Source organism: Crinia signifera, chromosome 2 (genome assembly GCF_055691185.1).
Source record: "Crinia signifera chromosome 2, ASM5569118v1, whole genome shotgun sequence".
Taxonomy (NCBI): Eukaryota; Metazoa; Chordata; class Amphibia; order Anura; family Myobatrachidae; genus Crinia; species Crinia signifera.
In genome coordinates, this window is record NC_139218.1 from 244,208,832 (window position 1) to 244,236,244 (window position 27,413).

At 45.6% G+C, this 27,413-nt stretch overlaps 2 protein-coding genes across 2 annotated transcripts in view; one reads left to right on the plus strand and one right to left on the minus strand.

Moving 5' to 3' along the window:
* Positions 1–7,823: 7,823 nt before the first annotated feature.
* On the minus strand, positions 7,824–15,123 carry C1QBP (complement C1q binding protein). Its single transcript, XM_083174162.1, has 6 exons — positions 14,775–15,123; positions 13,259–13,409; positions 11,008–11,092; positions 10,173–10,268; positions 9,650–9,775; positions 7,824–8,275 (listed from the first exon to the last, which is right to left on the minus strand). The coding sequence occupies exons 1-6, from the start codon at positions 14,989–14,991 to the stop codon at positions 8,129–8,131; spliced, it is 822 nt and encodes a 273-aa protein (XP_083030288.1). The 5' UTR covers positions 14,992–15,123; the 3' UTR covers positions 7,824–8,128.
* Positions 15,124–23,012: 7,889 nt separating this feature from the next.
* The window catches only part of NUP88 (nucleoporin 88), a 31,298-nt gene continuing 26,897 nt past the window's right edge, over positions 23,013–27,413 (plus strand). The window contains exons 1-3 of the mRNA XM_083174163.1: positions 23,013–23,338; positions 25,772–25,941; positions 27,249–27,374. Coding sequence (XP_083030289.1) covers positions 23,120–23,338; positions 25,772–25,941; positions 27,249–27,374 — 515 coding nt within the window. The 5' untranslated portion in view covers positions 23,013–23,119. The remainder of the gene's footprint in view (positions 23,339–25,771; positions 25,942–27,248; positions 27,375–27,413) is intronic.

The window sequence follows — 27,413 nt, forward strand, 5'->3', positions numbered from 1 at the left end:
TCTTTTTTTTATTTTTATTTTTTCTGTGACCTAAACTATAAAGACCCCCATACACAAGTGTGATCTTGGCCTGATTTCACCCGATTCCGACAATCTGCTCCACCCTGATTCACAGTTTTGTGCAGGTCAGAGTAGGAGGTGGGAGGGGCTGCACATAAGATAAAAAATATATGCTACAATCAGTAGCACATTACGGGTTTTTTTTTTTTTTTTTTTTAGCACCAGTGATGTATTGCATACAACTTAGCTTGAGCTCTGAGTCCTTTTTTACATGCAATTTTATTGCATCTAAAAATGTGTTTTATTGCATGTAAGAACTCCCGGGGAGCTGGTAGCGGTATTTGCCGGGCGGCAGAGTGGGAACCCGCTAGACCTCAGTCTTAGAAAACTGTGTCCACGAGAGGAAGGTGATAGGGCAGATACCCGAAAGGAGGAGGATACCATCCTGTCATGTAAACAACAGAGGTTAGCAAGAAGACAAACAGATAAAATCTATATGCATACATAACTGTCATACTCTCCTAAACATGAGTCATGGAGGTCGTAACAGAATAACGGTAAATACGTGAAGTATAACATGGCAGGAAGACTAGCGCTGGGAGGGCGTGCAGTGTCCCCTGCTGCATTGGCGAAAGGGAATTATCAGTGAGTACCAAATTCCTTATTTCTCCCTCGGCCAGCAGGGGACACTGCAGTCATCACGTGTGGGAATAATACCAAAGCACTACTCCCGGGTGGGAGAGCGCTGAGATTCCTGCAATACTGCTCTACCAAAAGATGCCTCTGAACTTGCGAAGGTGTCAAACTTATAAAAACGAGCAAACGTAACTGGACCAAGTGGCTGCCCGGCATACCTGTGTAAGGGGAAACCCCTGTAGCCAGAGCCCACGAGGTGCTAACTGATAGGGTTGAATGGGCCGATATCCCAGAGGAAGCCCTTTCATTGGCCTGAGAATAAGCTTCCTTGATGGTCAGACAGATATTGCGAGACCATGTCTGTTTTGACGCAGGCCAACCCCTTTGGTCAGCACCATAAAGAACAAAAAGACTATCCGTCTTGCGTAAGGGAGCTGTTCTAGCTAGGTAAATGCGTAAAGCTCGCACCACGTCCAACAAAGCGGAGTCCTCAGAAAAAAAACGGAACAACAATAGGCTGGTTTAAATGATATGCTGAAACCACCTTGGCTAGAAAAGACCTATTTGTCTTTAATTCAGCCCTGTCCTTATGTAGAATCAAGAAGGGGGAACGGCAGGACAAAGCCCCTAGCTCTGAGAGCCTACGAGCAGAAGCTAACGCCAGTAACATAACCGTTTTCCAAGTAAGGTATTTGAGGTCAACTGTATCAAGGGGTTCGAAAAAATCAGATTTTAGGAAGTTAAGTACCAAGGATAAGTCCCAGGGTTCCGTAGGCGACACAAAAGGAGGTTGTAGCCTCAACACTCCCTTTAGGAAGGTCTGCACCTCCGGGATGAGGGCTAACCGACGGTGAAAAAATACTGATAGTGCTGAAACTTGTACCTTTTTAGCGTCTCCAGACGTAGTCCCTTTTCAAAACCTACTTGTAGGAATTTTAGCAGTCTAGAGAGATTAAAATGGTAGTGGGCCAAAGTTACACCTTTTCGAGCCTTAAGCATAGTTGGTATTACTACTGATGGGATTTTTTTAACAATTCGGCCTCAACAGCCAGGCCGTTAAATGTAGATGATGCAAGCTTGGTTAGACGAATGGTCCTTGTTGGAGTAGATCTTGTCGTAGGGGTAGTCACCATGGTGTGTCCGCCACTAGGAGCTAGAGGTCGGAGTACCATGACCTCCTTGGCTATTACAATTACTGACGTGGCCTCTCTTTATTCTTTTCAGAACTCTTGGAAGTAATGGAAAAATTAGACTGTAGTTCCACGGTATGGACAGGGCATCCACTGCCGCTGGGTCCAGGGAACTGGCACAATAGAGCAGTACCTGATGGTTCAGTCTGGAGGCCATCAGGTCTATTTCAGGCATCCCCCAATGAAGGGTCAGTTGTTGAAAGACTTCTGGATTGAGGGTCCATTCCCCTGGATGGAAGTCTTGGCGACTGAGATAGTCCGCCTACCAATTTTCCACCCCCCCGGAATGAAAACTGCCGAGAAGCTTGTGGCATGGGCTTCTGGGTCGAACCTCTCGCATGGCTCCTTGTGCCTCCCTGCTGATTTATGTAAGCGACCGCTGTCACGTTGTCTGACTGAATTCTTATATGTCGACCCCTGAGAAGGTGGTGACCCTGTAAAAGGGTTAGTCTGATGGCTCTCAGTTCCAGAATGTTTATGGGGAGTTTCGACTCCTGAGGAGACCACTTCCCCAGGAATCTGTGGTCGAGGGCCACCGCTCCCCAATCCCGGAGACTGGCATCTGTCGTGACTATGGTCCAGGTACAGGGTCTGAAACTGCGACCCTGTAGTAAATTGGGAGTGTGGAGGCACCATTTGAGAGAGGAGCGTCAAAGTGATTCTTTTGTGGATCTGTGATCCAGACCATTGAGATAACAGATTCTCCTGGAACGTCTGAGAGTGGAGGCATCCATATGGGAGAGCCTCGAAAGAGGCCACCATTAATCCTAACAGACGGGTACAGTACAAAGATGAGCAGATACCATGCGATGAAGAGCTGTAACCATACACGCCATTATCTTGGTAAAGACACGAGGGGCGGAGGAGAGTCCTAAAGGGAGCCCCCTGAACTGGTAATGGCAATTTTGTATTGCAAACCTTAGAAACCTTTGATCCGGTTCCCAGATTGGAATGTGCAGGTATTTGTCCTTTATATCGAAGGAAAGAAGAAATTCTCTCTTTTCCAAAGGCGCTATTACTGATTGAATAGACTCCATTTTGAACTTGTGGTAGAACACAAAATCGTTTAGCTGTTTTAAGTTTAGGATGGGGCGGACAGTGCCGTCTGGCTTTGGCACTACAAAAACGCTGGAGTAGTACCCCTTGCCCTCCTGATGAGCCGGAACAGGTATAATTACCCTTGACGAGAGGAGTGTCTAAATTGAGCTACACAAGGCTTCTCTTGCCTCTGAGGATGATGGAAGACCTATTGGAAAATATTTGTTTGGAGGAAGGTTGGTGAACTCCAACCTGTAACCCTGCGAGACTATCTGGAGCACCCAGGCATCCCTGCAGTGGGTTTTCCATGTCTCCGCTAAAAGTAAGTCTGGCGCCCACCTTGGGATCTCCCAAGTGAGCGGGGAGACCGTCATGCCACTGTCTTATCAGTGGACTTGGGGTCCCTATGAGATGTGGTGGTGGAGGGCTGTGCCGGTCTAGCACCACGACCTCTGCGACCTCTGTAGGAAAAGAAACCACCCCTGGACCGACCTCTGAATCCAGTGTTACCTCGAAAGGCACGAAAAGTAGGTGCCGCAAATTGCCTTTTTGGAGGTGGTGCTGATGAAGGGAGGAAAGTGGACTTTCCCCCTGTGGACTGCAAAAGAAGTTTATCTAGCTCCGGCCCAAAGAGCACATCTCCCGGGAAGGGCCTCCACTGCCTTCTTTATTTTAGGCTCAGCCTGCCAAGAACGCAACCAAACTCTGCATCTGGCCACGACTGCTGAAGCTGAGGCTTTTGCCCCTAGAATAGAAATATCAGAAACCGCTTCTCCCACATAAGTGGAAGCGTCCCTGATGCATTCTGCTAAGGATATCAGATCTGCCCTAGGGGTGTTCTGTTCAAGACCCGTGATAAGGTCTGTAGCCCATTTTTCCATGGCTCTTGCCACCCAAGCGGAGGCGAGAGTTGGCCGTAAAAGTACTCCCACTGTGGAATAAATGTTTTTGAGTGAGCTATCCAGGCGTCTGTCTGGAGCTTCTTTAAGCGAGACCGCGCCCGGTATGGGGAGTGTGGTTTTTTAGAGAGGCGAGACAAAGACACGTCAGGAGTGGATGAAGTCTAACATTTTGCCCTTGATGGCTGTTTTTGAACACCACCAAAAATAGATGTCTGAGAAGGCACCAATGTATCCGATATATTAAGGGTAGTACGAACTTCCCTGATTAACCCCTCTACACCCTGGGGGTCCTCGTCCACAGGTTCCTCTAGAAAGGGGTCCTGAATGGGGTGAGGAGGACACTCACCCTCTTCCAAATTACCATATTCATCTGCATCGTTGGCAATGAATAGGGTGGAAACAGCCTTTCTTTTGTCAGGACCTGGAGAAGGTCAGCAAGAAGTAGTCACAGACTGCTTCAACGAATCCACAGTTGTGGTTAGTTGAGACAGTTGGGTTTGAAAAACTTCCCTATCCCTCCTGGATGCTGCTAACTCTGCAGTGAGATTAGACAGAACAGCCTGCAAAGCATCCCCGGGAGTCTGGGTGGGAGTTTGGGGTATAGGTGACTGAGGGAAAACAGAAACCTGTGCAGCTGCATAGCAGGCTTCACAAAGGGATACACCCTTTATGTGCTGGTTGTACTGAACCCTGCATTTTGTTGCAGGTGTACACCTTCTGAGCTGCTTTAGAAGAGGTAGCCCTTCCTGCCATGTTACACTATAGGGCAGGTACACAAATCACCCACACAGGCAAACAAACAGGATCCCAAAGATAGGGTATGTAGTTAGATAACCACCAAAAACCTAGGTCTGTGGTTCAGGAGTGAGGAAGGAGCCACAACCCCCCAATTTTAAATAAATCAATCCCCTTATGACACACAGAGTGATACTTGCTGTCCCAGGGGAGAGCGCTAAAGTCCGTGCAGGGTCCGGTGAACCGGTACTGCAGGGCTGAGCAGAGAAGAGTTTAGAGCCACGCTGTCTGGGAAAAGGCGCCCGCCGTGAGGTGAAGTAAGCTCCGCCCACCTGCACAGACTCTTTCCCATGCCGATCTTATGGGGTGAGTTTCAAAAGTGCTTAGTGCACTGAGCCCTAAGCGGAGGCTAAGAGCCTCGCTCCGCCCGACATCTTGTCAGCGTGCGAGCACCGCAGACTGCTGCTCTCTCAATACAGCCAGAGCGCTGTATCTGGCTGCCCCCCTGAATGGCGCACAGCGCCCTTACCCGAATGATAACCTCCTGGAGAGTGGGGGATGTGGTGTGGACCTGTGACGCAAAGCCACGTGCAGCTGCAGCGGGTCCCCGGGGTGGAAGCTCTGGTGGCTTGGGTACAGGAGGAAGCACTGCGAGCAGTGTCGACCTGACCCCTCCAGGCTCCCACGTAGCAGGCAGACCTGTCCTCAATATATAAGATATATTAAAGAAAATAAAATACATTTAAATAAAATAAAAAAAAGAGTAAATTAGTCTCCCTAAGGAGACCCTTGCCCAGGAGACCGACTCCACCAGGCACTTTTTTCTAAGACTGAGGTCTGGTGGGGATAGAGGGGGAAGGAGCCAGCCACATCTAAATTTTCTTAAAGTGCCAACTCCTCCAGTACACCAGCTCTATCCCACACGTGATGACTGCAGTGTCCCCTGCTGGCCGAGGGAGAAATATTGTTACACCAAGCTTGCTGCTGGCTATTTTGGTATAAAAGTACATAGTTTTTTTTAGTGATTTACAAACTATGCTCCACAGCAGACTATAGGGGTATTCAATATGCGCCACTACTACTTGTTGGAGAATGCTACTATTAACAGCATTGAAGGGTGTCAGATACAACTTTTTTTTTTTAAGCCGGAAATGGCCATAGATTGTTGATTACTAATCCACTGTGGGCAGTATTCAATTTTTATTTCCACTATGTGCAGCGAGTCCTGTTAAGATTCGCTGCCAGCCCTCCCTTCCCTATTCAATGCATCAGGGGCTCCCTGCCCCTGATGGAGAATTTGAACCCTTGGCGAATGCCGCAGGGAGCCGGCAGAAGGCAGGGAGATGGAAGCCTCCCTGTCTGCACCAGAATGTGTGGGGGAGAAGGAGGGTGGCAGGGACACAGGCAGCAGCAGCTGCCGCCCAGGGAGTGCTGTGTTGGTCCCGCTCGTGCATATGTAATTAGCGGGACCAGGCACAATGAATATCTAATGAGCGGCTCCCTGCCCTGTGACGTTGTGTGTAAAAATAAGAAAATTAAAATATTCATGTGCTGCAATTCATGAATCCAAATAGCATGCCCCTTCACATAATAAAATTACTTATTTTTTTTACACCAAAAAAATTAATAAAAAAAACAAAAACTTTATTTTAAAAGATCACATTCCAGTTCACCTTACAAAGATGTCGAATGCAAAATGGTGAATCACAGCGAAAATCATGCTGAAAGCAGTTCTCCATCCTAGCATTGAATGCACTCTCAGTGAATCACAGTGAAAACCCCATTGAAATACACCAGCGAATTGCAGAGAGCATGAAACAGAACTGTCCGGCATTCACCGTTTGCTTTCGGTGAACATTGAATCAGATTTTCAATGAAAAGATTCACAGCAGAGAGTGAAAACAGCCTGATTGGGCGAAAAAAAACAGAGGAATCGGGAGCATTGAATACTGCCCTCTACAGCAGGAAAATTTAATTCAGACTGTCGAGTTACTGGCAGATTAGATGTAAACTGGCAGGGTTTCCAACAATCTGGATCCCATATTGAATATACCCCCTATAGCTGGGTGCACACCTACAGATTTATCAGTCTGGTGGAAAGAAATATCTGGTAAAGTATGGGAGAGTATGACTATCAACAATTTGCACCCAAATGCTTGAAAAGATGTGGTGTAGATCTAAAAGGCCCCATCCACTAGTGCGATATAGGCGCCTTTCAAGCAATTCCGATGAATTGTTGCAACAAATCAAATAAAGTGTAACTTCACATGTCCTTTTCCTGCAATTGTGAGGTGCATTCCCATGCATATTGCATTGCAATCACAGATCTTAAGGTGGCCATACATCTACAGATCGATTGTCACATTGGACTAATTGGAACAAACCCCTGGTAATGACAGTTGAAATGCTGGAAAACTGCCAAAAACTGTCATTCAATCAATCTGTAGAGGTATGGCCACCTTTAGGCTGTAACAGGATCGATCAGATCCTAAAGCCATGACTGAGATTGCATGCTATACATCCCATGCAAAAGGACTGCGAAACAATGTATTGTATGTGGTCCAGCTGTTGGATGAGTTGGCAGGGTAGTGCATACAATACCTCGCACTAGTGGATGGGGGCCATCCTATTTGGAAAATGGTCAGTGAGGCCTGTACATTTCTGCCATAAAGTGATGCTATTAACACTGGTCTGAAATGATACAACAAACAGAGCATGGAGAACTGATTGTGGAGAGTATGAATCCACCTCTTCAAAAAAATGCCTAGAAGACAAATGCTGTTCAAAGCAATAGGAGATATCAGAATATGATTTCTCACTACAATACTTTAAATCCATAGGATTGCTCCATGCCCACCTCTCTATATACAGTACCAGTATGAATTGCCATAGTCTGGGTTGCTATGACTACTTAGGCTTACAATTGGATAGAGAAGCGTATAGACTGGCAGGATCATGTGGTGTGCTACTCTGAAATCCATCCCTCATTAAGTTTTCTCTGAATGACTGACTTCAAGGAGTTCTAGCACAGGTTTTCTGTGGCAGTTTCATAGCTTATTGTTATGCAATATTGGTAGTCTGGGGTAGTCACTTTACTTTTCAGTTCATTATTTTTTTTTAAATACAAGAGAACATAAGCATTACCAAACCAAACAAAAACGAATTAACACCAACGACAACCATGTACAAATCTGAAAAAAAAATCTATATAGAGGCTTAGCTTCTCACTGCATGTTTTGGCACTTAGGTTTCACATTAACCACATAAAAAATAAGCCTCATTTCATATTAAGCAACAAATGAAGAGTTAACAAAAAAAAAAACCTGTTTGAGATTTTTTTAATTGGGCTTATACAAAAGGTGCAAACAAATGGGACAGGAAGAATGTTGATATGAAAACATACAGCAAAATTAAATAAAACATTTCTGTACTGACAATGGTACATATTGTGTGTGACATTTGCTCTGATGAGTAGTAACTAGCCATATTTTATAAGTTGTCATTTCTGGGCTTGTGCAAGAAAAGAGTGCCGTATTGGTCACTGATCCTCCAGAACCATGGCACGGAAGTTACATTTTCTTGTACAGTAGAACAAGGAAAATAAAATTCCTTTGTGTAATACTAAACTCAGCATTTGACGAATTTTTTCAGGTTTTCTAGAAAGTGAATGTATTCTTGATGTTCCAAAGCAGTGCTGAGTTCCACAAGCTCGTCAGCAAATGTATTATCTATTCCACGGTCAGCTAGAAAGTCCATCAGGTGGTCATACAGGGCCTGCAAAAAAATAGACACAACACCAGTCAACATGGAAAATATACCAAATAATAAAGTAAAACACCATGTATTTCACAGTGTGCAGCTACAAACAGCGATAGATACAGTTTTACGGACACAACAGAAACCAAACACTAACCAAAAGGAATACACATGCAAGATCAAAAACAGATCTTCATTACAGTGTTCTTAATCATTTTAGGCTTGAATGAACAATAAGGGAGTATTTAATTGGTTCCAAAAGAGACATGGGGGTGCGCATTTTCTTCCAAAAACACAGAGGTTCCCTTAAACCTGTGTTTTTTTTATTACAGACAAAGCCCTCCTTTTGAGGTAGACAAAAACAAAACCCACAATAAGTCACAGCAGAAGTCAGATTATCAGGGTTAACTGGATTGCCACAGGCGAAGCAATAAACAGACGACTGCAGGTAGTTGGTTACTGCACAAAGTATAGGCATTGAATGTCATAACTTCTGAAAGGATACACATACTTTAAAAGGGTGTGAGTATTTAACAAAATGCCAACTATTTAAAACTTTTTTTGGCTAATGCTTCGATAGTTTAGTTTTCAAACAACCTCTTCAGTGGTATGCCTGGAAATTCTCCAGGCTGAGCTGGGCCTGCTGTCAAAACTATTCCCTGGTGTGCAGCACCACCCGCACAGCTGCCCCCTCCTGCCCACTGCCCAAATGTACCCAACAGAGGCAGTAGAAGAGCAGCTGGCACAAGCTGCCCTTCAGTGGCGAGTATTTCTGGGGGAAAAAACCCACCCTGGTAGGTTTGCCATGATCCAGAAAAAAAACAAAAACACATCACTGAAGTGGTTAATAGTGTTCCCAGTGGAGTTCTTAGATGGAATACATACGCATGACCAGCCACTGCTTGCCTGTCTACAATTCATATTAGAAGTGTAGGCAGTGATTCAGATTGCTAACACTAACGACCACTTTCCTAATGGGCTCTCACATCCCTCACTGGTGGGATCATTTAATAGTGTCATTCTATTAGTAACTGTCTTTACACTATAATTCTCTCCACATAATCTCCCTAGCCCAGAGCATTTTCTTTTGTATAATCCAAACTGCTACAGGAGCTGCTGGACAGAATGCTGCAGGTCATACAATCTTATATCTGCAGCATGAGAGCTATACGTAACCGACACCACCTACAGTGGACACATTATACATATGCAGCATACCTATAACACCATAACTCCACATTACACCAGACACTGAAGCACCATACAGTATACTTGCTTTGTCATAGTGATATAAAGCTAGAGGGGCAGGAGAGATCAATGTAGTTTAATGGAAGGTTTTGGAATAAAGACAACTATATAAAAAAGGTAAATACAAAAAAAAAAAGTACCAACCCAATCAAGGGAATCTGTGCCAAGAGTGTAGTTGTTCTCTTTCCAGTCTGTGTCTCCAGTGGGCTGGAAGCTAACCTCCCGAATAGTGAAAATATCACTTTCCTCCTCTTCTTCGCCACGTCCAACCTTCATTAGGGAGTGTAAAGATAAAGTATGAAGCCTAAACTGTCATATTTCTAATCCATCTTCTGGAATAATTATTCAAAAATAAACCTGTTGCAGGGTGATTTCCTACAACAGATCAGAATACACTGAAATGTGAGCGAGAACTATACATTTTAGTCTGCAAAAAGTATTTCATGTTTTTAACTATATTCAAACCCAAATCAAATATTATGTTTCACCATACTTTTACACAATTACTGCATTATGACAGTGAGCAGGTCACAAGAAATATGAAACAGCATGTTAATACTCTAGGGTTGTGATTGGTCAGCTACGGCTCTATTCCCATTATATAGCATTCAGAATGCCTCATCCCTCCAAGTGTATACAGAAACTTTGCCTTCCAACAGCACAGTACCTCTTCTTCGGGGTAATGGCAGTCCAGCACCAAGGTCTCATTGTTATCCAGTTTTGTAACTTCTACAACAAAGTTAGGAGTGGAAACTAATTCAGGCTGCAGTGGGGAATAAAACAGAAACAAATTACTTTAGAAAAAAAAACAAGCTACTGTATACAGACATTTGAATTGCTGGTTATACAAAAGATGTAATTAATCTATGCACACTGTTCAATTGTTCCCTCAGGCCTGTATGGAACCATTTTCTCACATTACATTCCAACATTAATTTATGCAGAACCCACTTTTTTTTGTGCATTCCATTTTCCAAAAACCTCATGCTTTAGATCGGTTTAAGACATACAAATGTAACTAAACTGGGCTGGTATTCATTAGTGGATGTATTTGTGTTAGCCATCCTTCAAATATATTTATCAAACAAAAAGTCTAAACTTTTTTTTTATTTTCACCTTACTGCTGGGAGTCTATAGCGAGACAAGGTCTTTTGTGGGGCATCATCCTTTTTTTTCCGCTTACAAATAAACATCGTCCTTTCGCAGGAGATTTTCAATCTACTCTTCAATGACTTGTTTCACATATATCGTAGCAGTGGAGGCTACGATATCCGAAAAATGGTGAAGAGAAGAGGCCTTATTGAGTCATTCTGTGAATGGGGCAGTGGGGTCCTTACCGAGTGGCAAACTGGGGGGCGCTACTGTGTGTTTTTCATTAACATGTGCTGAGCACTGTGTGTTCAACGACTTGAATCTTTAGCGGCATAAAAGTGGATCTCAATGATACAAATGTTGTATTATGGCAACAAGGACATTATTGTAATCAAGCCCAGACACATTACCTCATCCTCCCGCTTTTCACCCTCTTGTGACTCTTCCTCGTAGGCTGGTGGAATGCTGTTGTTTGTATTAAATGTTACAGTGATCCTGAAAAGACAAAAAGGTACTCATTCATATAGAGTGGCTTCTGGTAGTCCAAAACCTGACAGAAAAAAATTAAATGTCACATATTTAGTGCTGTAATAGACGAAAAGGATTATTGTTTTGATACATTATTAAATCAGACATACATCGAAGGTTAGGTTTTCTTCCTAGACAGCAAGGCACTTAAAACAAGACTCCTCCTTCTTCCCCATATAACCCTTTGGGGGAGGTAGATCTTTGTTCTTCTAGAGAGGAATGGGTCATAGGGTGGACATTTTATTTTTTTGATGTCTAGGTCGTCATAAGTCAGTATGGACACCATATAAGTGTACTGCGTGGCCCGCTATGCTCGGCACACTTTTATAAACTCACTCTACATCCACTTAGATAGAAAAGTACGAATAAACCGCTTTTTTTTTTTTTTAACTGTGAAAAACTCATGTTGACCTTTTCCATTTTGAACTAATGCTTGTGTCGACCAAGTCTATCTTTCACTATTTTTTGACAAGGTCGAAATGTGAAAGATAGACTAAGAGATCCTTGAAGATACAGGAGGTTATTCAATAGTTTTTTTTGTTAGGTGCCAACGGCAGCAATTTAATGGTTTTGCTATTCAAGTGCATTCACCACCAAATCCATTTTCGCGCTTATCCTGTTTGGGTGCACAAACTTGGCCCACAATACTGATCGGTCCCGTTATTATACAATGGATGGTGCTACCCTTCTCTGGTTATGTTTACAAAGGACAAAAAAAAAAAGGAGGGAACAAGTAGAGAAATTATGGTGGGGTGCACTCTCTGGACCGTGTGTTATAACTAGTCCAACTGAGTATTATTGTAAAATGTAACTTTTATTAATCATATTTATTAAAATAGTTTCATATTAAAATAAAAGATATGTAGAAAAAGTGAAGACGTTGTGATTAAAATAATGATTGTGTTTATATATTGTGTGCTTATACTAATTTGAGTCACTGATTTTAGTGGTTGCCGGTAGACCTAGGGCCAGATGCACTAAGGTTCTAAAGTGATAAAATGGAGAGTGATAAACAACCAATCAGCTCCTACCTGCCATAAAATAAAATAAATAATAATACCACGGCCTTATTGCACTGTGTTCACTTCCTAGCCAGGAGAATGAAAGAACGGAGGATGAGCAGGTGGTCTACGGGGTATACAGTCATTAGGTTATCATGCATTGGGTGACCTCTGATGGTAGACAGGGCTTAGGTAGATGATGGCTAACCTTGACACTCCAGCTGTTGAACTACACATCCCAGCATGCCATCTATCAGTTTTAGCATGGCCAAATAGTAAAACCGGAGCAGGGCATGCTGGGATGTGTAGTTCAACAGCTGGAGTGTCAAGGTTAGTCATCACTGGCTTAGGTCAACAGGGTTGGAAGGTCGACAGTAGCATTAGGTCGACAATGCCTAGGTTGTCAAAAGGTCAGCATGAGTTTTTCACTTTTTTTGAGCAGACAGCTGGTATTTCATGCCCTAACATCCAGTAGGCCATGGAGGGAGAACAGTATAGTGTGCGTAGCAAGGCACCGTGCCCAAAGCATGACAAGTATAGCGAGCCATGCGAGGGGACAAGTAAACTAACAGTGTGCATGTCTACGGTCAACAAAAGGATAAAAAAAAGCATGAAAAACTCATGTTGACCTAGCCATTGTCAACCTAATGCTTGTGCCGACATTCCAAACAGGCTGTCAACATATTTTAGGTGTTGACCTAAGCCAAGTCAACCTAATATTGGTTGACCCATACCATCATTAATAGATTATGCAAGATTCAACCATAGTTTTTGATATACTCATATATAGGCATTGCAGTAATGTCCGGCAGCATATTGTGCTGAACTGATTTTACCCAATTGGCATGTGTGTTATTTACGTATTACTTTATAGCATGTTATTTATGTGTTCACAGTATTTAGTTCCACTATTTTGACCTATATAAGCAGCTCAAGCCTATTCATTTGCCAAAGTCACATTTGGCCTGCGTATGCGGCCGCAGAAGCAGCGAGACTTGTGGCTAGATGCAGCGGGCTCCCTGCATTAGCCATGAGCCTCGTGGCTAATACAGACTGTGGCAATTTTCTGTTTCTGTAGTAATATCATACCATGCACTATATAATGTTATATGTTCCTTTAGTCAACACTTACTTTTCCCCAGCAACTTTGCGTGTCAGTTTAGCTTCTGTACCATGAACTTCTAATTCCCACCCACCAGACATTTTTGGGAGACTTTTATATTTCTGAATTTTCTTCTCTTCTTTGATTTCATCACTGAGAAATTCTGCAAATGCTTTGTCACCTGTAAAACATAGGTACAGTTTACAAAAATACTAATTCACCACAAACCAATTAATATACACATTATTTTTTTTGGTACTTGTTTCCTAGAACAGCGGCCAGATTTTCTACGTACGCAAACGTAGAGAAATCGCATGGGCCATTTTAGTGCTCTGTGTGCCCCAGGGAATTGCATCTCCCGCAAAATCGCATGTGATTTTATAGGGAGTGCGATGCCATTGCATTAGCTATACAATGATATGATTGTATGACATACAATGATGTTTTATGCACCTCCCCACTGTCCACGCGACCCCGAAGTGTGGTGAGCCCAGCGAGGGGCAGCGGAATGCATCCTCCGGCGTTTTCATACCCCCACTATCCACGTCGGCGTGGAGCTGATTTTATATAGTGTGGCGAGCCCCGCGGATAACTTTACATGTATTCGGCGTCCCCTCGCGGGGTTCGCTGCGCTCACCACACTATATAAAATAAACTCCACGCCGACGTGGATAGTGGGGATATGAAAAAGTCATAGGACGCGTACCGCTGCGCTCGCCACGCTTCGGGGTGGCGTGGATAGTGTGGGAGGGGGTAAAACCTCAATTTATGACATACAATCATATTATTGTATACCTAATATTACATGAAAAAAAAAAAAAAAATCGCATCGCACGGTGCTAAAATGGCCGATGCTATGCGATTTCCCTATGGAGAATACCCCACTAAGCAAATAGCTTAGTGTGCGTCGTTCTACGAAACAAGTACCATTTTTTTTAAATCTCCTTTCCAAAAATGGCCAAATGTATAGAGGTTTGACAACCACAACTACAAATTAAAGGTTAGACTTAAATCAATATATTGCATTTTGCAAACCATTACAAATTTTCCTTTGGTGTGAAAATAGATCTGGTGCTTTATAATATTAATGTTATAACTGGGCATGTCATCATGAATGAGTAACTGGCAGCAGAAATTGATAATTAAGAAATAAAATGTCAAGGACATAAAGTAGGGAGAGTGGAGGAGACATGCCTGTTATATAGGTCAAATAGAAATATTTCGTGTAAACATGGTCAGGAATACTAGTGCCCCCACACAGCATACAGACACACAACCGATATTAGGAGATATGCCATTACTGATCACACTGCACTAGTTGTCCTACAATATTAATGCATGGAGGAAATAGGATTAATTCGACCTAGAGACACTACGCTGTGGGAGGATAGGTCAGGACTGTATACTGCACGGATGGATGGAGAGAGTCAGGGCTGGGGGCTCTCACAGTCCGTGTACCACGGAGCGGGGGGGAGATGAGAGGCGATGGCTGCTGTGCTTCCCCGTGGCATATAATAAGTGTGTCCTTCCCTCTATATGTGCTCACCTTCCGTGTGTAGCCCACCGCAGCCGCACGACACGGCCGGGAAGCCCCGGTGCGGGCTCAGGAATGCAGACTGGAGCGCAATGCTGGATCTGCCGTTCACCCACAGCAGGCGAGACAGAGGCCTGATCGGAGCCCGGCTGCTCAGTAATGGCAGCTGCCGTGACACCACAGCCCTGGCGGCGACAGAGAAAAGAGAGCGGGACAGCGAGGAGAGCATGGTGATGCAGAGGCGGCAGCAGAGACCCACGTGTGTGAGTAGAAGGGCACGGTGACACCTCCAACCTTTCACCTCTTGCCGGAAACGTGTCACCGGATGCTGCTAGACACGGGGGTCATCCAATAGAGGCGTGCAGGTTACAGAATGAGACGCCCGCCAGTGTTAATTGAACTGGCTGCCATTTTCTGGGAGACCATGATACGAGCTGTCAGCTCTAGCGTTTGTTCGTTCTCGCTGCCTGTACAATCAATGTGAGCAATTGCATGACCTTGGCCGCGTGATCACTCACCTGCCCCCTACCGGCTGTATCCGAAAGTGCCAGGCAGCCAGAGACTAGTACGAGTCCTGCTGCCTCCTGTATACTGTCTTGATTCCAGTATGGAACTGTAGGTGTAGGTCATTGTTAATTTGTTAAAGTCTGGGGGGGACCGTGGGAGTGAGCTAAATGCCGGTCAGCCTTTTACCTTTTTAATATAACGGGAAGTTCTTGCCCAGTGTCCCCAGGCTGGTCAGCCAGTGGTGCCTGTACTGTTTGGAACTCGATAATCAGATGCGCTCATGTTCTTTTGGTTGACTTTTCCAATGGTGATGTAATTTTTTTTTACAAAAACAAAGCATTGTATTAAATAATACCTAATAATGTATGTGCAATGTTATTACGTGTGTTACATTTTTGAATCAGGAATAGGCTTCAGTGCTTTTTTAATAATATCTTTCACTGTATATATCTTTTTATTTTCCTTTATTTATTCTCCTTTATTCCGAAGTTTGGAAGACCCGTAATTCAGCCCCTGAATGGGCCAGGGTCAGTGGGTTTCCCCCCACCTTTTGGCTCATGATAGCTCCAACTATCCCAGGGTTGACCGAAAGGGACCCATGGGAATTGAGGGCCTCAGATCTTCACAAATGAGAGAGCTTTGGGACGTGGGGAGCAGGGAAGCCCATAAGGGTCATGCCTACATTAGCATACAAAAATGTGACACACTACAAAAAGAAAAAGTGACACTGACAGTGAAACTGTTATAGAGCAAAATTAAATAAATAAGATGTGGATGTGTATGCCGTGCGGAGATGCCTAGAGATGGCCATCGTTGCCATTGCCATCGATGGTTTTCATCGATGGCAATTCGGCAACTGACCATCGATAGTGCATAACTATGCAATGGATGACCATCAATATTTTTACATATCGATGGTCATCCATTGTGTTTGGTTGATTGGCCTGTGGGCCAATCAAAACACGGGAGCGGGGCTTCACGGGTGTTGGGGGGCGGAGCTATGCTCCGTGTCCCAGCACTTTGAAAGAAAAAAAAAAGAAAAACATTGTTTTGCTATTCCATCGATGGAGGGAAATCATCTGGTACTCCCCCATCGATAGCAAAAGTATTCGACATCGGCCATGAACCATCGATGATTTAGAATCATCGATGGCCATCCCTAGAGATGCCACAGTAGACTTACTTGGCGGCAGTCACAAAAGCAGTTCCATTGGGAGTTGTTCCCTCCCTCCGGGACACCTTTGTATGGGCTGCCATGCAAAAACGGGAGATGCGCATGCGCAGTACCTATATAGATACTGCGCACGCGCTGGTCCCGGTGCCTATAACTTGCATTGTACAGGCGCCAGGACCAAGATTGCTTCTATGGGCTGTTGCCCAAGCAGCCCATAGAAGTTGGCCGCATGCGCCATTCCTGGTGCCTGTCACTCATCACAGCACAGGCGTCTGGCCCTGGACAGGAGTAGGCAGCGGCAGTGACAGGGGGCATTATGGTGTGTGGCATTATGAGCAGGAGCATTACGGTGTGTGGCATTATGTGTAATGGGCATTACCGTGTGTGGCATTATGTGTAATGGGCATTATGGTGTGTGGCATTATGTGTAATGGGCATTATGGTGTGTGGCATTATGAGTAATGGGCATTATGGTGTGTGGAATTACAGTGTAAATGTTTGGAGTACGCCTAAGGTGCGCACAGTGTCCCTTTTTCTGCTGTGTGTGTGGGGGAAATTAATCATTCTGAAGCCCATATATATATAAATAAGTCACCTCATTAATTTGCATTGATGTCCAGCAGGTGTGATGAACATGCTACTGGGCATGTTCATCACACCTGCTGGACATCAATGCAAATGCGGTGATTGGGTCTTTAGGTATTTAATTTATAAAAGATGTGAGGTGGATTAATAGACATTTATGTATAGGGACGGGGTGATAGGCATGAAGCATATAAGGGGTGTGTAAAGGTATAAACACTGTCTTTCTCGATAGATATTGCACAAAAATATTTAATAAGTATATGGAACATTATTAAATATTTATGTGCATATGGGAAGGAGTTGGGGCCAGCGACTTTTGCAGAAGTGTGTGTGCAGAAGGTGCACGCAAATTTACCTCTCTCCAATAAACACCACCCTTCACCTTTAACCCCTTCCCGACGAGGCCTTTTTTGTTAATTTTTTTTTTTTTCCTCCTTGCGTTCAAATAAGCGTAACTTTTTTAATTTTCTGGCTATATAGACACATGAGGGCTTTTTTTTTGCGGGACAAGTTGTACTTTTTAATGGTACCATTTACTATACCGTATAATATTCTGGGGAATCAGGAAATAATTCAATGTGGGGTAAAAAAAAAAAAAAACGCCATTCCACAATTTTGCGCTGGTTACGGGTTTTTTGGAGTTCATAGTTCGTTTAAAATGATGGGTTATCTTTATTCTATGGGTCGTTACGATTCTGGTGATACCAAACTTATATAGTTTTCGTTACGTTTTAGCACTAAAAAAAAAAAATAGAAAATTTTACGGTTTTTCTAATTTGCGTCGTGTCGCCATGTTCTGCGGCTTATAACTTTTTTATTTTTCCACCTACGGACCTGGGTGAGGGCTCATTTTTTGCGGGCTGAAGTGTACTTTTTAATTAATACCATTATGGGATATGTGCGACTTTCTGATCTCTTTTAGTTACATTTTTTTGGGTAGGCGATGCGACCAAAAAACGTAGTTTTGGCGTTGGGAATTATTTTCCGTTTACGCCTTTAACCGTGCGGGATAACTAATGTTATATTTTAATAGATCGGACTTTTAGGAACGCGGCGATACCAAATATGTGTATTTTTTTTATTTTTTATTTATTTTTATTTGTGAAATGGGGAAAGGGGGGTGATTTGAACTTTTAATATTTTTTTTTTTTTTTTTTTTTTTTACTTTTACTACAAGGCCCCCTAGTGTACTTGACCACTAGGGGGCGCGATCGCCTGTACTAGGTTCAGCCATAGAGCTCTATGGCTGAACATAGTGATTTTCAGCACTTCCTATTACATCCTGCCTCAGGCAGGATGTAATAGGTATGCTGACATGGCCAGCACAGGGGTCTACATTAGACCCCTGGCTGCCATGGCAACCGATCGGCACCCTCCGATCTCGCCGCGGGGGGGCCCCGATCGGCGCCGGAGGGGGGCGCCCCCCCTCCGATCAGCTATTTAAGCACTGCGGGCGCTTTGCCCGCGGTGCTTAAAGGGTTAAACGGCCACGATCAGCGAACTCGCCGCTCGTGGCCGTGAGAGCAGGTACCTGGCTGTAATATACAGCCATTACCTGCTCTCTTTCAAGCCAGCTCACTCCGTGAGCTGGCTTGATTCCCCCGCAACCGACACATGACGTATATATACGTCATGTGTCGGGAAGGGGTTAATGGTGCACCCTTGTCATTTTCTTCTGGACCCGCCCCTGCTGACAGCCAGTAGTAGGAATGCTGCAGGGGCGATCCAGCTCAGCTGGGTCTTGGCTCGGGTTGCTTATAGGCTGCTCGGCACTCGATCAGATCTTGACTAGTCGGTACTTGTGTAATAGCATGGCGCCCGGCTTCGCTACCTTTTCAGCTGTCAGCGTAGCCCAATGGCTGCTTAGCGTACTTAGCATAGTGACTCCGCGGCAGCCCGAGTCTGTCCCCAGCATCCATGGCTCTGTCCCCGGTGTTCATGGCAAGCCTAGTGAGCGCCTCTCACACATCGCCGGTGACCACCAGATCCCCTGCGCCAGCGAAGAGGGGATCATGCGAGCGCCGGCAGAGAGGCGCTCCAGCTGTCTGAGACGCAGGTGCAACCCTGCTCATGTCCGCTTCAGGGAGACGGGGTTAGGGGGTTCGGTAGCACGTGCATCTCATGCACAAAGGGGGTATGCGGGTGCAAATGCATCTTGTGCACAATAAAGGAGGCATTTGCCAGTGCTCCATGTTACATACTGGCAAATGCCTCCTTTTCAAACTCCCACAATCCACGCCAGCCCGAAGTGTGGCGAGCGCACACGTTACGCGCCCCCCCGACCTGTTCATACCACCACTATCCACATTGGCGTGGAGTTTATTTTATAAAATGTGGCGAGCACAGTGAGCCACCGAGCCTGAAGCGTGGCGAGCGGACGCTGAATACATGTAGAGTAATCACCGTCCCCTCGTTCGCTCACCATGCTTCGGGCTCGGCGGCTCGCTGCACTTGCCACACTTTATAAAATCAACTCCACGGCAACGTGGATAGTGGGGGTATGAACAGGTCTGGGGGGACGCTGAATGCGTGCACTCGCCATGCTTCGGGCAGGCGTGGATAGTGGGGGTGTTTCAGGAACACATTCACACCTGCCATATCATACAACTGGGATAGTAATGACGACATGTGTTAACAGGTAACTGGATTTTAGTGAATCATAAAGAAGAAAAAAAAACACTTAACAAAGTACAATAATTTGAAATAACAAGACAAAGAAAATAATAAAACAGTTATTCTTCAGTTTCTGTATTCACGGAAACTGCAGCTGAAGTTGATGCAGTTGTGTCTGCATTTGTGTCGTCTGCTTTGTCAGCCTTTGGGAGCAGAGTTAGGGCATATAGAATCTGCTGGAAAGCATTTTTTACACCGACAGCTTTGTGCCAAATGAATTCCTGGAGATAGGAGTCCAGATTTTGGCGTGCAGTGCCCCTTTGCCTTTTGTTACGCCACTTACAAGATCCACAAAGGCGTTCGATGTTTTGGGTATGAACCCCAGTCTCCAGATCAACAAAATTATAGTGGTGGTTTACCCGTGCATGGTGGTACTCTGCCTGCCCCAGCTGTTGAGTGTTATATGCATGCCAGCAATCAGAGTATATAGTCGTCCTCGGTTCTATATACTTGTTGATGGCGGACATCAGGGTGCTGGCATCACGTCTATCCACAGGCGTTATAAAACACCGGAGTCTCTGGATATGCCTCCAAACAACCACTATTGAGGCAACATGTGTCCAACATTACTTTTTCTCTGTACAAACAGACTGTCGTCCACCTCAACTATTTTTCCCGAACCACCAATCCGGCGTTGGGGCTGCGACATTAAATCCACGGTGCAGTTCTCCCGCATAAGGTTATTGTACAGCATGGTGGTTTTGGATACACTATAAGGCAGGGGTCTTCAACCTTTAAGACAGCGTGGGCAACCTAAAAAAATCCAGTGAAGCCCGAGGGCCACTATACTCTACTGCGGTATTTCGGACAGCCTCATAGAATCACAGCTCCCCTATAACGTCAGCACAGTCCTTCATAGATAGTTGGCACAGCCGCCCATACTCAGCACATAACCCCCCCCCCCCCCACACACACACACATACCCAAATAGTTATCAGCAGCCAATTTGGGTTCCAGTGCAAACAGTAAAATTTGTGGGCCCCCCCCCCCATATATAATTTGATATTGAATAAATTGCACGCGCTCCCAAAAAAGGGGTGGGGCCTAATTATAAGGGGTGTGGTCTAATTATAACGAGTGTTAACTAGCAGGAAAACAATTACCTGACACCTCTTTTGCAACCTGCATGACCAGACATTGGTTACCGCAGGAATGGTCGTTGTCCTCACACGCTTAAGTTGACTGAAGGCTGCACAGGGACATATAAACATGAAGGCCCACACAGTGACCTAGTACGCCTCACAGATCGAACCCAAACAATGAAAGGCTACTTAAATCAATATACACTGTTACACTGTTTATCCATAATAAACATTACACATTATGCCGCACACCGTGATGCCCATTACACATTAATCCACACAAAAATTATGCCCATTGCACATTATGCCCCACACTGATGCCCATTATGCCACAGACCATAATGCCAGCAGTACTCCTGCTTATACATATGATGCCCCAGCAGTGCCCCTCACCTAATGCCCCAGCAGCGCCCCTCACACACAATGCCCCAGCAGTGCCCCTCACACACAATGCCCCAGCAGTGCCCCTCACAATGCCCCAGCAATGCCCCTAACACACAATGCCCTAGCAGTGCCCCTCACACACAATGCCCCAGCAGTGCCCCTCACACACAATGCCCCAGAATTGCCCCTCACACACAATGCCCCAGCAGTGCCCCTCACACACAATGCCCCAGCAGTGCCCCTTACACACAATGGCCCCAGTAATGCCCCACACACAATGCCCCCAGTAATGCCTGCAGCATTGCCAGGTCCCCTGCTCCCACCAGCTGTACCTCCTCATCCTGCAGCTTTGCCGGGTCACCTGCTTCCACCATCCATGCCTCCTCCTGCAGTTTCGCCGGGTCCCCTCCGCCAGCTGTGCCTCAACCTCCTGCAGTTCCAGCACCGGGTCCCCTGCTCCCGCCAGCTGCGTCTCCTCCTCCCGCAGCTTCGCCGGGTCCCAACTCCCCAGCTTGTGACCAGACGTGCCTCCTCCTCCCTCAGCCGCGCTGGATCCACTCCTCTGCCCTGCCTGCAGCCAATGGAAATCGGGTAGGCGGCACCCGGGGGGACTCGATTACGCTGCCTCCCTCGGCAGCGTTTTCTTTTACTTTAAAAAAAAAAAATCCTGTGCATGGCGGGCTGGCGGGCAGGGGGCCACTGAGATCAGCTCCGCGGGCCACTCGTGGCCATGGGTTGAAGACCCCTGCTATAGGGTGTGTAATTAAATCAAATGCGCCCTTCCCAGCAGCCGCCGATGTTGGAGACGGTGCAGGGGGCAGGGGGAGGTCGGATGAAAGGATGAGGAGCCGTACCATGGGGGGGGGGATGTAGTCAGCTGTAGCGGTCTGAAGACCCGGTGATGGTGAGCACCCCTCAGTCCGTTTGTCAGTCTGTCTTCCCTGTCACTCTATCTTTGCCCCCCACCCTTCCCTTTATCTATGCTGCCCCGTCCATTTATCAGGCTGAGCTGAGATGAGCCACTGCCATACGGCACCTATTGGAATACACACAGCCTATTGATTGCTGTGTATAAAATAGGCATGCAGGGGTGGAGACAGTTCCAGGGGGCGGCCAAATATATTGTGCCTAAGGGCGGCCAGACCCCTAAAGCAGTCTAAAGCAGTGTGCAGAATGAACAATTATCTGAGTAATTAAAAAAAAAAAATACATCCAGCACATAAGGTGGAAAACTGTTTGGGGCACTCTTTGAAAATGCCAGAGTGCCGACCACAAACAGCCACCGGCTGACAATCTCCATTGCTGGATTTGTTCACAGAGTGACCCTGCGCATACGCACTGCATGCATGCATTCGATAATTGCACAGGCAGCGAATTCACAGGCCAGCGATTGGGTCTGAATCAGGTACTTAGCACAGATAGACTAGTAACCTCTGGGTGGTAAAAAAAAAAAAATGAAAGTGTCCATCCTATTTCACTCCTCTTGGGGGACCTCTGCAGAGTACAGCTCATGTGGGGTCTACTGACTGCACATGTGTACAGACCACTGCTGGGGAGAGGAACTCTCTCCCCGTAATTTGTGTGAAGTGTTTCTCACGTGACGGAACCATACCATTTTCCTTTGAGTTAGAAGTTACTTCAATTATGTGAAACGGGCAACATAAAAATTACAACACAACACATCTGCTGAACTGCTGCTGAACTAGCTGAGAAGGGGGAGTAGCGGCGCCCGCCGTGGAGCGCTCACCGCTCATCGATCGAACAGTCGTAGAAACATGTCAGGAGGACACAGGAGAAGCACTGCAGTTAGTCACCAGTAGGGGGCTCCCTTTATCTCTGCAAGTCAGGCACAGACAGTGACGGACAGCAGCCTGGCAGCGCTGGGATTGGTGGGCGCGGGAAATTGACATCATTGTTAGCGACGTCGTAGGAAGTGGCGGTGGTGGAGATAGATGGCGGTTGTCGGCAGGACCGGAGGAGACAGATGGCAGAGCGCCCTCAGAGAGCACCCGCTCTTCTCCCAGCCCCGGGCTGAGGAGCCTGAGGCGGGGGACCGGGGGCAGCTGAGGAACCTGATATGCAGCATGGACGGCGATCTGTTGGTCTGGGATCCGGAGGCTTGCGGCTTCCTCATCATAAGGCTCATCATCACGAGCTCGGACACAGAGCAGGTGAGGTCTCCTCTGACCATAATACCAGCGATCTTGCCCTCTTGCTAGCCTGAACTATACTGTGCACCCTAGCCCCTAGTATACCCTGCGCCCACCCTTAGCCTGGAGTCATACTATGTACCCACCCCATCAGCCTGGCGTCATACTATGTACACTACCCACCCCATCAGCCTGGCGTCGTACTGTGCGTCCACCCCATCAGCCTGGCGTCGTACTGTGCGCCCACCCCATCAGCCTGGCGTCGTACTGTGCGCCCACCCCATCAGCCTGGCGTCGTACTGTGCGCCCACCCCATCAGCCTGGCGCCGTACTGTGCGCCCACCCCAACAGCCTGGCGCCGTACTGTGCGCCCACCCCATCAGCCTGGCGCCGTACTGTGCGCCCACCCCCTCAGCCTGGCGCCGTACTGTGCGCCCACCCCCTCAGCCTGGCGCCGTACTGTGCGCCCATCCCCTCAGCCTGGCGCCGTACTGTGCGCCCACCCCCTCAGCCTGGCGCCGTACTGTGCGCCCACCCCCTCAGCCTGGCGCCGTACTGTGCGCCCACCCCCTCAGCCTGGCGCCATACTGTGCCACCCACCCCCTCCTCCAGCCTGGCATTTAATGATATCTAATTGTAATATGTTGCTTACTGTTTGGTATTTTTATCACGCTGTAACTACTTTTTCCAAAAAGGGGTGTTGGCATTTACACTGTGATGCAATGTAAAAGTGGTAGCTAACCTGCTGTCTTTATTCATGAGAATTCCATCAAGGCAGTGACTATAATACATGTCATTTTCTTCAGTTTATTATGTTATTTATTATTTATTTATTTATTAACAGTTTCTTATATAGCGCATACATATTCCGCAGCGCTTTACAGAGCATAGTTATGAGCAAAAACACATAACGAATTACAGCACAAGACCGTTTAGGACAAGTACATCGTTAACACGGATAGTTGCATCAGTGGACAGGACACTGAAGCAAGCATCAGGGTGGCAGAGGTTTATATATTCTAAGAAAGGCACATGAGGAGAGAGGGCCCTGCTTGTGAGAGTTTACATTCTAAAAAGGGAGGGTTAGACAGACAGGGGTGACACAGAAGGGAAAGAGGTGAGCATAAACAGTAGGTTAGGATGAGAGATGGTCGGGTTTTATGCAGGAGGGTGGGAAGAGGTCAGCTTAGTCCTTGATATTTTAAGTCTAAAAAAGAGCTGGGTCATCCAAGAGTAGACCGCAGAGATACAATTGGAGATATGAGTGAGAATAGAGGGAGAGAGATCAGGAAAGGAGTGGTAGATTTCAGTGTTATCAGCATAGATGTGATAGTGGAAGTCGAGTGAGCAAATATGCTCACCCAGAGAGGACGTATAGAGAAGAAGAGAGCCAAGAATACAATTTTGGGGGACACCTAAAATCAATGGAAGAGCAGGACAGGTGAAGTCATTAGTGGTACAGCAGGGCATCTTCAAAACTGAATATACAAGCATTAACAGTGATAGTAAAAGTTGTTTGCAGATGTAAAAATGATGATATTATGGTTGAATAGCCAGATTAAGTAGCCAGGAGTAGTATGTTGTGAGAATAAATTGAACTCACTCAAAGCAGTCTTTGGTTTTCTCACTTGTTGCTTCTGTCCCTCTGTTTCACTTCAGTGTAACGCCAGTATAACGCCACAATTATATTTAAATTATGCCGCACTTTAAAAATGATGCACTTCAAAACTATTATGCACACAGCTAAACCATGCACACAGCCTATGTAATGATCTTTAAATGCATCTACACTCATTAATTGGACTTTCCCCACCCAATCCCAACCCCCCTACTACAATGAATGGTAATAAAAGGGGCTTACATAAACATCCATGCATTCCAAGATAGCATGTGTCATTAAGAGTTATAAGGTATTCCTCCCTTCACATAGGCAACAGAGATTTGCTTTTTAACTTGCAAAATTAAGTTTGTCAAAAACACATTTCTGATATCTAAAGCAGTGTGCAGAATGATCAATTACCAAAGCATTTAAATACATCCAGCACCTGAGGTGTAATAATCTGCAGCCCAGCCAGACCAAGTATGTAGAAAGCTGGTTACCTATGACAATATCAAATCAATCTAGGACAGAGGGTAGAATCATCTGCAGCCCAGCCAGACCAAGTATGTAGAATGCTGGTTACCTTGATGAAAAGAGATGAGAAGAGAAGTCAGTTCATTCAGGATAAGCTGAACGCCAGTATAACGCCACAGTTATATTTAAATTATGCCGCACTTTAAAAATGATGCACTTCAAAACTATTATGTACACAGCTAAACCATGTACACAGCCTATTCGGCCACAGCCTATGTAATGTTATGTTTAAGTATTTGTTTTGTACAGGTTGTGATATATATTGTGATCAAATTTATATCCTCAATCACTAAAGAACATTATCCTTATTCTTTTGCCAGAGACTCTTGTGCATTAATCCTCCACTCTTTGAGGTTACCCAAGTCCTTGTTAGCCCTACTGAGCATCATATTGCGCTGATAGGTAGTAGAGGCCTGATGATTCTGGAGGTTCCTAAGCGCTGGGGGAAAAACTCTGAATTTGAAGGCGGTGAGAAGACTGTAAACTGCAGGTATTATCCACTGGTATAAATATGGCTATTTTGTATCTGATCTCTCAAGGGGTATAATCATCCTAGAAATGCTAATTAGTGTATGTAATTATGTAGTATTTCTACTTTTAATATAAAAGTAATAGTCTAGCTATTTTTGTTTTGTTCCTAAAGCAAACAAACTTTTTAATGAGAATAGTTGTTATTCCTCCTGCGGCTTTCACAAAACACCCATATACCTGATCTTTATGCATCATCAAGACACTCAGCCGAACTTGGTCCTTGAAATAGTATGCATTTCGACATGCATTCAATGTGGAAAGCTAAAAGTGGCAACATGCTAGTATAGGGGTGTAAAAGCATTGTAACCATCTTGGCTTTCCAACTTTGAACATCATGGTAAAGCCAAGATGGTAACTATACTGTACTAGCATGTAGGGATGCACTGTACAGCTACATTGACAGTTTTCAACAGAGAGGTATACATCTATATATGTTTGCATCGGTTCTTTACATGGGTTACTGCTTTTTTTGGTACTTGTTTAGTTTCACGGCAGCAGCTCTACGCTACGTTTTCAACGTAGGCTAAGCTACGTTGTCAGTGTAGCCGCCGCTGTGAAACTACACTGGGAACAGAGGGAGCAGGGTGCTTTGTTTTATACTTACCGTCCTCCAGTCGGCGATTCCCGCAGGCGACGGTCACTCCCCGGCGGCTTTCAGCGTATTGCCCCTGGGGGAGCATCACATGGTTTCCCCGCACCCCCAGCGGCACTACGCTAATTGCGTACATTGTCCGCTGCCATTGCCGGAGGAGGGGGACTGAACGCTGGTGCAGGGGAGTGACTGCCGGAGGAGGGGGACTGAACGCTGCCCATCGGTGGACTTGATGGATGCAGTGGCCGGGCCGGAGGAGGGTAAGTATAAAACACAACACACACATTTTCCCCACTATCCACGTCATATCTCCAATATACACGTCATACCCCCAGAATCCACGTCGGCGTGGAGTAGACTTTATAAGTGTGGCGAGCGGACGCGTATCCACGTCCCCTCGCAGGGTTCGGTGGCTCGCTGCGCTTGCCACACTTTAGAAAATTAACTCCATGCCGACCTGGATAGTGGGATATTAACCATTGTGTAGTTTAATGGCTCCAGAAGCACTTACGTAGTTTACGTAGGCAGCATAGTGCTGTATTGTATTCTCATTACAGCACTACGTAACTGCCGCTGTCAAACTAAACATGTCTCAGCTTCAGATTGTAAGCAACAATGAAAAAGTGTCTGATTCTTTATTTTAAGACCATTTTCATCCTTTCTTTTCTTTGCAGAACTATTCCTATCGCTGAAAGACTGTTTACTAGCTCCACATCTTTAGTTCTAAAACAGGCAACATGGTACCCAAGTGAAAATAAAGAACCTTATGTAATTTTGCTAACTTCTGATAATATGATAAGGTAAAATAATGCAACACTTCTTACTCTTCTATTTACATA